The 15,643-nt window shown below is 41.3% G+C and overlaps 1 protein-coding gene across 9 annotated transcripts in view; it reads right to left on the bottom strand.

The window, feature by feature from the left end:
* Positions 1-15,643, bottom strand: part of CSPP1 (centrosome and spindle pole associated protein 1) — a 179,546-nt gene that overhangs the window by 10,506 nt on the left and 153,397 nt on the right. For all 9 annotated transcript variants that reach the window (XM_048840881.2, XM_048840878.2, XM_048840876.2 and 6 more), the window contains 2 exons: positions 6,826-6,935; positions 5,949-6,099 (listed from right to left, as the gene is read on the bottom strand). In XM_048840881.2, the coding sequence (XP_048696838.1) occupies positions 5,949-6,099; positions 6,826-6,935 (261 nt within the window). The remainder of the gene's footprint in view (positions 1-5,948; positions 6,100-6,825; positions 6,936-15,643) is intronic.

The raw sequence follows: 15,643 nt of genomic DNA on the forward strand, positions 1-15,643 counted from the left end.
TTGTACCGTGTATCTAAGAAAATCCCAGGAGGGGAAACAAAGTTTCTCATTTAAAAAAATCAGGGCCCCCTGGAGACTCCAAAGATATCTGTTTCTATAGATAAATATATTTTGAAAAAAAGACCAAATCTGGTCACTTACTCACTCTGACCATCACTTTATAAAAGTGATGGTCAAAATAATTGAGTCCAGAAACTGGTGATGAAAAAACTAACCTATTAAGAAAAAATACAGAAGTTTGAAAAAAGGATTTCAATATCTGATTAATCTATATTAAATTCCCAGGAAAAACACTCCAGCAGTAAAGCTTATACAGTGACTCATTTTTGTTAATTAATAACAAATAGCAATTGATAGCCCTTCGTTAGCAAATTTTCTTCTTGTTCTGTTATTTCTAACTGTTACATGGAATCAAAAAGTTTTACTTTGAAGAAAACATTGTTACTACCCACTCTAGACTTAGCTGCATCTCCGGGGAAATGAAGCGATCCATTATATCTGCCTAACAAGGGAAGAACTGATGTGCTAACAGCAAAAGGAATGATAACTTACCTTACTGTAACCGTGGTTACCTGTTTTCTTGGAAGTGGGTAGTAGGAGTCCTACTTAAACAATGACTGCAGGACATCTCTACCAAAGTGGGCATCCAAGCTGGAAGCCTCTACCAAAAAGTTGTATCTCGAAAAGGTGTGGACCAAGCTCCACGTAGCTGCCCTACAGATTTCAGAAATAGAGACATTCTTCAAAACAGGCGGCAGAAGCTGTCTTAGCTCTAGTGGTATGAGCTCTAAAGTGGGCAGGTAGTTCTAACATAAATCACTCATATCCTGCTCTTACGCAGTTGGAGATTCATTTTCATAATCTCTCTAAGGAAAATGCCTCACCCATAATCCTTTCAGCAAAGGCAATAAACAGTTTGTGTGTTCCTGAACCATTTAATCCTGTTAAGATAGTATAACAATGCCCTTATTACCTCAAGTGTGAAGTTTTCCTTCCCCCAGAGTTGAGACAGACTTGAGGAAGAAAACCAGGAGATGAATAAATTGGTTAATTTGGAACTCAAACAACTCTGGTCAGGAACTTGGGATGAGACATGAGAGTAACCCTATCCTTATGAGACATAGTATAAGGGGTACCCATTGGGAATGTGCGGATATCCTCTACCCTCTGAGCTGATGTAACAGCTACTGAAACAGCAATCTTCATGGAAAGGTGATACAGGGAACAGGATACTAATGGCTCAAAACAGGGAGGAGGCCAATCAATGCTGTTAATATTATATTGAGGTCTCAAAGGAAAGCAGCTCCTAAACAGAGGGAAAAACTTATTATGGACCATAGGGAACCCTGTCACTATAGGGTTGGAAAATATGGAATGACCTTGTATAGGAGGGTAATATGCATATATTGCTGCTAGATGTACCCTTATGGAGCTGACAGAAACTCCAGATTGCTTAAGGGCTAGTAGATGCTGAAATGGGTGATGTCGAAGGAGAGAGCTGATGCTGAGATGCCTAAACAAAAAACTTCTCCTTAGCTTTTTTTAAGTCTATTTGAGGCTTTCTTGCTTTGAAGTAGAATTGTGGCTGGACAGCTTTTGGTAGATGTCACCCACCTGGCATCCAGGCTGCTAGATATAACAGATTGGGGTCCAGGTGCAGGATTTGACCATTGTTGACCAGGGAAGGCTGTCGGGCAGAGCTGGCAAAGTGTTTGGGGCTTACGTTGAGAGGTTCACCAGATCTGAATTCCAAACTGTCTGGCCAATGCTGCAGCTCTTTCAGTTTCCTCAGGACCCTCAGCAGCATGGGAATGAGGGGGAAGGCATGTATTAGTCCTGGTATCCAAGGGATGAGAAAGGCATCTGACAGGGAGCCAGGACTGGAGCCCCCTCTGGCGCAGAACTCTGGACATTTCTTGCTTTGGTCTGTGGCAAATAGCTCTACTGATAGATAACCCCACCTGAGAAAAATGTACAGCAACACTGCATCCTTGATCAACTCCTCCTGGCTATCTGAACTGTCTACTGAAGCAAATGGCTATAGAGTTCTGAAGGACTGGCAGATGCAGGGCCAGTGGTATGATCTGGAGATGAATATACCAATTCCAAAATCAAACAGCTTCCTGACAGAGCAGAGATGACCTGGCTCCTCTCGGTCTACTGATAAAATGCATAACTGTGGTGTCTGTCTGTCCTGGACTGTGGATCCTGGAGTAAAAGTAGAAATGTTTTATACCTCAGGTGGATGGCTCTCCACTCTAGGCATTTATGTATAGGTGAGATTCCTGAAGGAAACACATACCCTGAATTTAAAGATTATGTCAATGAGCTCTCCCAATCTGTTTGGAGGCATCTGACACCAGAGTTTTGGTAGGTTGAGACGCAGAAAAGGGTACTCTATTGCACACTTGACGAGAGTCTTTCCACCAGTTTCACAAGGAGAGGCCGCTTTAAGGGACCATTACCACCATGTTCATTTGGTGCCTCGTGAGTGGATACGCTAATTTCAACCACCCTGGAATGGAAGATAGGTGAAGTCTGGCATGTGTCCCAGAAGTCTGAGGCATGCTCTTACTGATATCTTTGGCTGAGCTTGAAGTTGGTTGAAACCACTCTGGGTATCCCAAATGCTAATAGTCAGGACTATCTTCTCATCACCACAGATGTGGCCACAGTGTGTGCCACTGTACTGGATGCATCTAGAGCTGAATGTAGGGAAATGCACGCCACCAGCTGCCTTTTGTTCATTATAGATTCTAACTCTTCCTCATATTCCATAGGAAACCTCTTTGTAAATTGAGGCACCTTGTCCCAGTGGAAGTAACTGTACTTTGTGAGAAGTACTTCATTATTAGCTACTCTCATTTGGAGGCTGGGTGATAAGTAGATTTTACATCCAAATAAGACCAACTTTTCAGGGTCCTTCTCACTAGTTGTTGGCTTGAGAGGCCCTTGTTGTTTGGACTTCTCCTGGACAGCATCTACAACCAGAGATCCTGGCGCTGGGTGAGAGCAGAAATACTCAAATCCATTAAAAGGGACTTGGTACCTTCAGTCTGCATACTTGGATGAGGATGCTGGAGTCTGCCATAGATCTTTCGCAGGTTGTAACACTATCAGCCCCCCATTTATACATATGATGAGCCTACCAGGCAAGGAATGGTACAGAATGTCCAGCAGTTTGTGATTTCTCTTGAACCATCTTCCACAGTATGTTGAGAGCCTCAGCCATACATTTAATGAGGTCTTGGAGTGCCTTAAAACTGTAAACTGGAGCAGACATCAAAGAGTTTACTGCTTAATTGAGAAAAGATGAGGAAATTGCAGCCAGGATTAGTTTTTCTCCCTCCACTGCTTAATCTGTGTCACTCTCCATTCCTACCTCTCTAATATCTGAGATTGCAATACTTGACTGGCTAACAAAGTCTATACTGGGCTCTTGGGAGACGAGGATCTAGCCCTGGAAGTGTGGGGCAGTAGCCGCAGGCTTATGTGAATGAGGTTGCACCCCAGGGCCCCCAATAGGCCCAGGCTGATAGACATATGGGTAATGGAATGCTGGACACAGAGGAAGATACCAAGAGGCCTGTCTACTATGACATCCATGTCTTTTCCTACTGAGAGAGCAGTCCCTAGAGTCCTTCCCAGATTCCCATTGGGATCCCCATGGAGAGGAAGGAGGGTGAGTGGGAGAGAAGTCCCTATTGTGCACCAACAGGGAGGATTAAGGTGAGGCAATCCCTTCAGGTGTATGAGCATGCTAATATCCCCATTGGTAGGAGTTCCTAGCATATTAACTGATAAAAAGGCTTTCTTTTAATGCCAATGGGCAAAATAAAAGTAATTATTTATACCAGAGGTTCACAAACTTCTCCTATTGTGTATCCCCTTCCAGATGTACCAGCAACCCACATACCCCTGCCCTTCTCACTGCTGATAATTTGTGTGTTATTCTTAACACTACCTGTCATTAGCCATCTGTCCATATTTCACTGTTACATACAGATATAGCTGTAGTGCAACATATACAACCAAAAAAAACCCCCTAATTCTGAGCTCAGCTAGACTGGACAGCTGCTGGGCAACTGAACCCACGCTGTACAGTGATTGGAGGTGAGGGCTCTGTATGTTAGAGTCTCTAGGTATCTGTTCTCACTGGTACATTTTGAAGTAAATTAACTTCTGTATTTCATATAACTAATTCCCACAGAGTTTTAAAGCTTCGTCTGAATAGCCTATTATGCAAATGCAATCAATAAAATAATTAATAAATAAAAACCACCATTACACAATTTCTCCCCCATATTCTCCAGAGATGTCTCACATACCCCCAGGGGTATGCATATCACAGTTTGGGAATCCCTGATCTATATTATTAACTAACCCCAGTTTACTCGTAACTAACAATTCAGTAACAGGACAGTGTTTATTGCTAGGAAAGCAGGTGGACCCTGCAAGGGTTCCATCTTGCTGCCCTAGGGGAAAAGAAGGAGCCAAGGGATGGCTGGACCTCCTCCATCCTTTATGACCTGCATTGGGGAGGGGGTCACAAAGACAGTGCTGGCCAAAAGAATCTGATCTCGCATGCATAAGTCTCATGGGCACCAAGAGTGCAATCCATGTAGACAATCATTAAAAGACGGACAGGCTGTGCCTAGATTACACTAAATGCTATTGTAAAATCCAACTTCTTAATCTAGTAAAATACTACTAGTTAACACAAATGAATAATAAGAAGGAAGACCCTCATTCAGAGACAAGGGAGTCAAAGTAGCAGAGGAAGAAAAGGTGGAGACTGTGGCTCAAAAAAGGAAGACCAACCAAGTTATATATAATTAATAGCAACTTTGTTCACACAATTTTAAGTGAAACCATGAGGGGTGTGATTGAACAAGAAAAGAAGTTGGGTAGATAGGCAGGGGAGGACTGAATATGGTGAAGATGTATTTGAATTGTATGGAGTAATGAGGGTTTGGGAACAGAGAGCGTTTAGCTGCAAAGAAGACAGAAATGAATAGAAGGCAGAGTAAAAACACAACCGAAGTCAAGCATGCTAGGTTTTTCAACACTGTTGCACTATTGCATGAAAATTACTGTGAGCCAGTGATGACAAGAACAACTCTGGTTGTAAGAGTACCATTTGCTACAAAATCAAGGGAAGATGTTTTAGTTTACAGTTTGTAAAGCATTTTGTGATGCCTTCTGAATAATGCCTTCAAATAAAAAAAATAATACTGGTTTTAAAACTGCTTAGACAGGATGTTGATTAGTTATACTCAAAGATGGGATTTAAGACTTATGCCAAAGAGTATTTTCAGCACAACTGAGTAGTGTGTCCCAACACACTGATTGCGGGACAAATAAGTACATGTAATTAAAACCAGACACTTTCAGAACAAAAAGGAAATGCTTCTCCATAAAGTCAGCCTGTGGAATTCTTTGTGACAGCAGCTCAGAGTTCAGTACCACAATTTGAGAATTTTATCACCAACATAATCTGTAGTTACGTGTGCCAAGACTGGAGTAATGAAACATGCTTCATAGCATGCGCTGATCTCCACAGGGGGTAAAAAAGAATATAGCTTCCATATTCATCGCTCAACTGGCCAGCTGCATTATGGGTTTTATTGGAGGGTATTACTTCTTTTCACAGACACATCAGATATTAGGTTGTATACCACTATCCTAGATGCAATACAAGTCTTGAGTTGGTATATCATATCCTTTCATTTTCCTTATTGTATCCCTGACCTCTCAAAACTTGCAACAAAACTTCAATTCAAACCTTTTTTATCAACTGATTTTCCAGCAAACCAATGATGTAGAGTATTAAATTATGTTAAAATAATCTACTTTGACTGCCTCAGCCAATTTCTTTTTGTTTAGTCTACAAATAGTTTGTCTGTTAATATCTGTTTCTTTATCTTTAACATCGAACAAAGTCATACCTAGGTTAACAGATTTCTTCTGCAACTCATTCAATCTTCGCAATCGTTCTTCATTCCTGGCTTTCAGCTGATCAACATTGAGACTGGAGCTTGAGCACAAAGAGAAGCTGTCAGGCTGTGGCGGTGGAGATTTGCTAAAAGGGACATCATCCTGCAGATTTAGAAAATATGGGAAGATTTCAATATATATGACACTCCTGTCGAAAGGCCACTATGGATACAACCCATTTATACGGTGTATATACACATCATCTACAGCCATTTACTGTGATTCCTATTGAAATAGGAATCACAGTAATTTGTCATCTGATCTACTGTATTCTCTCTGACTGTGGCCAATACCACTTGTTTCAGAGGAAGATGCAAGAAACTCCAAAATAGGAATTGGAAGAAGATTTGTCTAATAGTTAGAAATTAATTTGCCCTGCAAAATGAGGTTTAATATCTCTTCCAAAATTGATGCTAGCTACCTTTTTGAATCTTGCTAAGTTTTTGGTCTCAATGACATCCTGTGGTAATAAGTTCCACAGTTTAACTACATAGCATGTAAAAAAAAAAAAGGATTTCCATTAATCAGTTTTCAGTTTGTCACCTTTTGATTTCATTGATTGTTCCTTTGTTCTTGTGTTATAAAAGAGAGAACAGAAGCTCCCAAACTATCTTCTCTATACCAATCATTATTTTACATACTTCTATCATGTCCCCTCTTATTAGTCTCCTTTGTAAAGTAAACTACCCAAATCTTCTCAGTCTTGCTATACAACAGTTTTTCCATACCCCTACTCGTATTAGTCTCTCTTCTCAGAAACCCCTGAGGTTTCTCCATCAAATGCAAAAGAGAGGTGCAGAAGTGGGGAGAGAAACATTTCATACATACAGTAAATTCCATTGCTTTCTTCTTTATTCGTCTCCTCTCCCTTGCAGATGGCAGTGGCTGTGAAGATAAATTAACTTCTTCAAAAGCTGGAAAGGTTTCCCCATTAGTGCCTGGAAAAGGGAAAGTGAACAACTCTCTCAAGAAAATCAAATTACCACAGTGATAAGTCTGATTACATTTAGTTGTTAAACAAGCAGTGCTAATATAGCACACACAACTTGACACAGATACACTAAACAAATAAATACCTTTCATTGGGACATCCCATGGGGAACCACTAAGCTTAGTGATACTGCATAACAATAACATGTATGTAATGGGTATATGTGATGCTTCTTGGAGTACCCAGTGAGGCTTCTCGCTACCAGCTGCCCTTAGCATAAGGAAGCCTTGTTGTACTTGTCAGAGGTCAGCTCCCCAACTCCACTGACCACAGCAACACAAGCACTGCCCCTCCAGACTTAAGCAGGCCCTCCTCTCTCTCTACAGGTCAGTGATAGGCACACTCCAACCCTCGAGCTCTCCAGGTATCCTCCTGGAGCAATGTGTTGCTTCCAAAGGAACACTACACACCAGCTTACCAGTTTCCCTTCAGATCACTGCTCCATTTAACCCATAACACTTACATTTACATTGAAATCAAGCAAACATTTATTTAACAAAGACTAGATATTAAAATAATAGCAAGTGGAAATACTGGAAACAAATGGTTACACGTAAAATAAAATCATAACATGCCTTCTAGGGCCTAGACTTAATTAACAACATGCTGTCTTGTCTAATGAAGTTTAGCTAAAGTCTTAGCAGTGTTTTCCAGCCAGGTTGGCTGTGACCCTCCTTTTGCAAGACAGAACACACTGGCAGTTCCTTTCCTCAGTGAAGGATTCCAGGTGTACCTGAGTACCCACAAGTTATACCCCAAAAATCCATTGTCTTTAATCACATACGATGCCACCTTCTGTGTTTGTTTTTTCCCGCAGATCTTCTCTTATGTGAATTCACAATCTCTTCATTAGCATCAGGCTCAGTAACGTAAAAAGTCTTAAACTGTAAGCCAGGGGTCGGCAACCTTTCAGAAGTGGTGTGCCAAGTCTTCATTTATTCACTCTAATTTAAGGTCTTGCGTGCCAGTAATACATTTTAACATTTTTAGAAGGTCTTTTTCTATAAGTCTTTAATATATAACTAAACTATTGTTGTTTGTAAAGTAAATAAAAAAAGGTTTTTAAAATGATTAAGAAGCTTCATTTAAAATTAAATTAAAACACAGACCCCCCCGGACGGGTAGCCAGGACCCGGGCAGCGTGAGTGCCACTGAAAATCGGCACACATGCCATAGGTTGCCTACCCCTGCTGTAAGCCATAAAATATACTTTGACTAGCCAGAAAGTTAAGCATCTACTACCCACTGCCCAAACTGAACCAGTTTAAATCACCTTCCGGCGATCTGTCTTAACTCACATACCTGAAGAATGTAGTTTTCAAGATAGACAGATAACTACTTAAATATCATTGATCCATACATCTTGCAATGATTAGAATGACCAATGTGTTACTGGCTGTTAGTAGAGACTTCACATGACATCCTCTGGCTCACTATTATGCAGACATCAGACCCAGGGGATCCCTGTAAACCCCTGTACACCTTACACGCCCTCTGCCAGTTGGCGCTTTTGGTATTTCTGTTTATAAGGGAGATCTATGGGTGACTATGTTCCTTAACAACATTCTGTAATCAGGCTTCTTGATCATACCTGAGTTGTTAACATATTATGTAATCAGGCTAAGTCCCACTTACGTTAATAAGCCCCCAAAAGTATTCTAACTGCATCAGGTTACAAATGTGTATCCTGTGACTACTGTAGATGTACTCTCAAGTGGTGTTTATGTCCTTTGTGTCTTTCTCATGATGATCCTGTCTTCCTTTCAAAACAGTTTTCAATCCCTCCTTTGCTGTGAAACACACAAAGTATGACACTTGTCTCCACTGCCTGTTTCAGCCTCCAGGTTGCGCCTTTCATGCCCAACAACATAAGTTTGGTATCTGGTGTAGGCCTTGCAAGAGCGCTAAGCATAGCTAACAGCATGAATCAAAGGCAGTGAACTAAAATAGGCCTTGTCAGAATTGTAACATCTAGGTATCACCTAACCAACTAAGCACATTCCTGACCTGAAAGGATGGATTAAGAACATACAGACCCCTCATAAAGATAAGGATGAGGATGTTTTGTTCAAACGATAGGGTACAAGGTGGTAACATCATCTGGAATGTAATATGTAACTGGTTTGTAACAATGTATAAAAGGAGAAGTCATAGGACGACACTATGGCAAGGGAGACTTTGTCGCAGGTATACCTGTGTTAGCGTATCTGTAACAGTTGAGCCAGGGCACTAGGGCCGAGCCTGGTCGACAATAAACCTCGCCAAGTGGCTTTACCACCGAACCGAGCCTTCTTTTTTTATGATCATCATCAAGGTCTGCTCAATCAGCACGCCGCACTCTGCTGGTGCGGCTAGCACCAGAGCTCCACAAACTGCACAGGAGCACAGACAACATCAGCGGCACTAATGAGATCTGATAGATGCCTCTACCCCTGGCTTGGGCCAGACTTCAGGCTTAGTCCCTATTCTAGTGCAATTAGGATCGCAAACATGCTGAGGCTTTCCAGTAACACAAAAGAACACTGCAGCTCCCCAAAAAGCTGCTTTACTATTAAAATGGCAAGATCCATTAATTATGAATCACTCTTCATGAAGATCATTTTCACTGAGCGTATTCTGCTGTAGCACACTTGATTAAAAAAATAAGAACATAAGAATGGCCATACGAGGTCAGACCAAAGGTCCATCCCGCCCAGTATCCTGTCTACCAACAGTGACCAATGCCAGGTGCCCCAGAGGGAGTGAACCTAACGGGTAATGATCTAGTGTTCTCTCTCCTGCCATCCATCTCCACCCTCTCACAAACAGAGGCTAGGGACACCATTCCTTACCCATCCTGGCTAAGAGCCATTAATGGATTTAACCTCCATGAATTTATCCAGTTCTCTTTTAAACCCTGTTATAGTCCTAGCCTTCACAACCTCCTCAGGCAAGGAGTTCCACAGGTTGACTGTGCGCTGAGTGAACTACAGTGAACTACAATCATAATTAACTCCATGTTTCTCTCTCTTGTGTGAGTTTATGTGGTTTTGCTGCATTTCTTGGGGACATACTAAGGTTTTAAAAACACAACAGAAGTTCTCACAACCTTTTTAGCATTTTGTAACATACTTTGAAACAACATGGAAAGAAGAACTGGAACAAATAAGTTGTCAATGTTTTGCATTATTTTTTGATTTCATAATACTTAGCCAACTGAAGTCTTAAATAAAAGCTACAAGTTCTGTGTAAGCTTGATGTTTGTCTCTTTCACCAACAAAAGTTAATCCAATAGAAGATATTACCTTGTACACCTTATCTCTTTACCTAAAAATATCAGTATTCTTAGTGACTATACATAACAATGCCATTGCTCTTAGTTTCTCAAATATTTCTACAGTATATTGTGATAAAATCACATGCTTAACAGAAGAACCGAGAATAGAAGCATTTACTTTCACCTCTGCAATTTTCCATCATTATACACTACTTATCACAACCTGTTACTTTAAACATCTTTGGCTCTGAAAGAGGAGGTTACTAACCTACTGGAGGTTCTTTGAGATGTATGGTCCCTATCTGTATTCCACAGTGGGGTTACGCATGCACACCATACACCTGGAGCCAGAGAAATGTAAAGTAGTGTCCTTTGGTCTGTGCATGCGCCCTGGCTAACCTTGTGCCTCCGAGCAAGGTGATAAAGGGTGGGGCAGATCGACTGCCTCTCCAGTTCCTTGTCCACCGTGAATCAGAGAAGATCCGAAGCAGAGGGGAAGGAGGGCAAGTAGTGGAATACAGATAGGGACCACACATCTCGAAGAATCTCCAGTTACAGGTAAGCAACCTCCTTTTCTTCTTTGAGTGATGGTCCCTATTGTATTGCACTATGGGTGATTGACAAGCAGTACCTAAGTAGGACGGTGCGAGGACATGGATGGTAGGGTTGAGCAGAGAACCACTGTCCTGAAGAAGGCATCAGCTGCAGAGTCATGTGTCAGGGCATAATGACTCACAAACATGTGAATAGAAAAGGAGTACTTGTGGCACCTTAGAGACTAACCAATTTATTTGAGCATGAGCTTTCGTGAGCTACAGCTCACTTCATACAGACTAACACGGCTGTTACTCTGAAACATGTGAATAGAACTCCACATGGCCACTATGCAGATGTCCAGGAGGGGTACATCCTGAAGAGAAGCCTTTGGTTGGGGGAGGTTTGAGAGCTGATAGAAGAGTAGAATGTATCCAGATATCCATTTGGAGATTCTCTTGGTGGAGATGGCATACCTTCTGATGCTCTCTGCTATGGCGACAATCAGTCTCAGAGATTTCCTGATTGGTTTTGTTCTGTGCAGGTAAAAGGCCACGGCTTGTTAAACACCAAGGGAATGGAGTCTTCATTTCGGGAAGAACACAAGTAAGTGAATATATTGGTTAAGATGAAATTCCAAAACTACTTTGGAGATAAATTTGAGGTATAATGCAAAGAAATGATCTTTACAGAATACAGTTTATGGAGAATCTGCCATCATTGCTCCCAGTTCACCAACCCTTCTTGGTGATGTAATAGCTACGAGAAAGGTGACCTTCATGGACAGGAGAGACATGGAGAAAGTAGCTAAAGGCTCAAAGTAGACAGGAAAGTCTTTCCAGAATTCATAGTTCAGTAGGTATGTGAAAATTGAGTAACCTCGAGCAGTTGAATGGTATGCACTAATCGCTGCTAAGTGGACTGATAGGGAGTTGATGTAGACCCGAGGTCTTCGAAGATAGGATATAGTCTAAAATGAGAGGAATATCTGTAATCTCTGGTCGGACACCTCTTTGTTGTGTCCAAGATGAGAAGCATTTCCACTTAGGTAGACATTTCCTAGCAGAGTCTTTTCTGCTATTAGAGATGATGTCTCGTGCAGATGAACATGAATGTTCTAGGGTATCACGCCCATCCAAATATCATGCCCTGAGGTGGAGTGGTCATGGATTGGGGTGTTTGATCTTGCCATTGCATTGGGTCAGGAACCCAGGGAATATTGGGAAGATAACTGATGGGCAAAATGACATATGCAGGAGTCCGGGGAAACCAGAACTGTCTGGGCCAGAAGGGGGCCTTGCTATACCCTGTCAGATCTTGCGTAGAACTTCTGGCAGGAACAGCATCGGAGAAAGGGCATAGTTGAACTGGTCTGACCAGATAAGAAGCAAAGCACTGCTCTGGCAGCAGTGACCTAGGGCTCCCCTGGAGCAATACGTGGTGCATTTTCTGTTTGTTTGAGTAGTGAATAGATCTCTGGTTGGGGTGTGCAGCACCATGTTGTGAAGTTTCCATTCATGGGTGAGTGCGAGCGTCTGCTGAAGCAGTCTGTGAGCATATTCTGCTTCCCCAGAAGGCAGGCTGCTGATAGGGTGATGTGATTGCTGATACACCTCATCCTCAGGCTTACCACTTCTGAACACAGGGAGGCAGATCTTCCTCTCTCTTGCTTGTTGACGTAGGAGACAGGTGTTTGTTCTCCAACATTATAAGGACATGGTGAGAGCAGATGAATGGGAAAAAAGACTTGCATGCCCACCATACTAGTTCTTACCTTTGCTTGTTGTATGGTGGTTTTGGGATGTGCACAAATGGGGATTATAACAAAACCACAAAATTCACTCTCACTGGTCATCTGCCTAGATATCACATATTGATTAATATTTGAAACTACGTTACCACAAGTAAAAATCTAGTGTACTGTTCCTGTTAAACATAATCCTTGCTCTTTAGATGGACTTTTAGATTGATTACAAGTTCTTCTTGAGAACATACTCTGTTTTTTGTCTCTAGATGGAGTATCTCTGTATCAGCATTATTAGATTTTAAAAAGCTACCTAATGTGACCACTTCCTCTGAGGTTCCCAGGACATCCTCATAGACTTTACAGTCAGAAGGGACCATCGTGATCATCTAGTCTGACCACCTCCGCACTACAGGCCACAAAACATCACCCACCCAGTTTTGTAATAGATTCCTAACCACTGGCTGAGTTACTGAAGTCCTCAAATCATGGTTTTAAGACTTCAACTTACACAGAATTCACCAGTGACACTAGTTTAAACCTGCAAGTGATCCGTACCCCATGATGCAGAAGAAGGCAAAAAAAACTCCATGGTCTCTGCCAATCTGACTCGGGGAAATTCCTTCCTGACCCCAACTATGGTAATCAGTTAGACCATGAGCATGTGGGCAAGACCCACCAGCCAGACACTGGGGAAACAATTTTCTGTAGTAACTCAGAGCCCTCCCCATCCAGTGTCCCATCACCAGCTACTGGAGATATTTGCTGCTAGCAGTTGCAGATAGGTAACGTGCCATCATACGCAATCTCATCATACCATCCCCTCCATAAACTTACCAAGCTCAGTCTTGAGGCCAGCTAGGTGTTTTGCCCCCATTTCTTCCCTTGGATGGCTCTTCCAGAATTTTCTGGGTTCTCTGTCTTTTATACAGGTACTCTCAATATTTACATTTGGTACAGCACTGAGCATGCTTTCATCACTTAATTAGTAAATAATAAATAATATCTCCTAGAGTGAGGATAGATTGGGTGCAGGCTACTCATAAAATCAAAGAGATGGAAAAGACTAATTAGATCCTGTGCATGCCCCTGCTCATGTCAAATTATATCATGCTCTCCAATATTTATATATTAACACAATGAGTTTGAATGTTTCCTAATGTGAAATTCAGATTTGACAAAAAACTTGACACCCTTCTTCCCCTTTACCTGGAGCCAAAGGCAGTGATTACCCATAGGTTGGGGGTAGGGGGAAATACAGAATAAACAGGGTTTCTTAGCTTCATAAAACAATCTACAGGCACAAAACTTTTATATGTCCTTTATGTCATAAAGAATAAATGTTGCAAGCCTTTTGACCTTTTGGTGACAGGAAAGAGTAATTTGTGGCACCCTTATGCCCAAGTGGCTGAAAAGTATTCCTGCTGACATCTATACTGGCCAGCACCCAAAGGCCCAAACAGGTCACGGGCTCTGTTATAGTGGGTTCTGTACACAAATTCCAAGAAAACATGGCCCCTGTCCTGAGCACTTACAGTCTAATTTGAAACAAGATGTGATAAATTAACATGACAAATAGAGAGGGAAAATGTAATTTCACTTTTACACATAGATATCAAGGGTTTAAAGAAGCACATACTCAATTGTAACCCTAATGTGCCTCACAAATATTCCTCTATATAGAATCCTCTAAGATATCAAGTGGAGGCATATCATTTTAAAGAACAATGCTGATAGTCAGTCATCTGCAGTAATAAGTGATGCATGAAGAGTAGAAACATCTTGTATCTAATCTAGGCAGCTTAAAATAGTGATTGCATGCGCATCATTATTTAACCCTTTTGACCCAGAAATCAAGAATCCCCAAGTTTTGCATTCATGCAAAATACATTAACACTGATGGAAGGCGCTCTTGACCTGCTGATTTCAAGATTGAGACTTTTTAGTACTACATCCGTTCAGAATGGATGACCTGTAGTTCTAAACTGAAGCTACTGAATGAATTGTACTGTTTCTTGCATAATGGGTGGAGACCTCTATCTATCTATGATTATAAAGCATTTGCTTAAGAATTGTCATCTTGCCCTCCCCTTGCCAAAGAACTGTGCTACAGAATCTAAGCCAGGGGTCTCAAACTCAATTTACCTTAGGGCCAGTGCCAATAATGTCACTGAAGATGGTGTTCAGAAAAACAAAATGTTTATATTGTATTTTTTATTTCAAATTTCTTAGAAATAATAAAACTGTCATACAATTTTATACAATTCTTCGCCTGCCAGAGAGTTTTTAGTGTTTGTCAGACACCTGGCAACGCTTCAGTTCTGTCAGTTTGTTGATGTTTGGCCTCAATGACTGAGCGGTTGAAACCTTCAGGATTGCAGCAAGGTGTGCATCAGATAGTTGTGTTCAGTATTTTGACTTCTTTATATTCATTGTGGAAAAAAGTTTCTCACAAATGTAAGTACTGCCAAAAAAGGACATGATTTTTCTGAAGGTTTTGCAAAGATTTGGGAAAGATGATGGTAGCTGTCTGAAGAACTCTGACATCCTCGGTTTCTCTGAATTTAGTCTTTAAAGATGTGTTGCACTGCATATCAATGACTTCTATTTGTAAATCACATGGTGCTGTTTCCACATCAACAGAAAATGGATTAGCAAACATATCGAAGCTTCCTTTGTGCTTTCTGAAATCTGCAAACTGCTGATCAAATCCTTGCAAAAGCAGGTCAAGCTTAGTAGTGTATTCAGAACCATGGAACTGTATTTCAGAGTCGAGCTCTTCCACAAGTGACTTGCATGCTGGGAAATGAGTGACATTCCTCTGAGAAATCTGATTTTTCCACAAATTTAGTTTAGTTGTGAATGCTATCACATTATCATACACGGCTGTCACCGGCTTGCCTGGACCTCACAGCTTCAGGTTTAGGATATTCAGATCTTGTGTTATGTCAACAAGGAAAGCAAGATCTGTCATCCATTTGTGATCTTCAAATTGTGATACAGGCATTTTAGTTTCTTCCATGAATGTTTTCACCTCTGTTTTCAATTCGAAGATTCTCTTTAAAGTAGAACCCCTGTTTATCTAGTACACCTCAGTGAACTATGTACCAAAGACATAAGG

This window comes from Caretta caretta, chromosome 2, assembly GCF_965140235.1.
Source record: "Caretta caretta isolate rCarCar2 chromosome 2, rCarCar1.hap1, whole genome shotgun sequence".
Classification (NCBI taxonomy): domain Eukaryota; kingdom Metazoa; phylum Chordata; order Testudines; family Cheloniidae; genus Caretta; species Caretta caretta.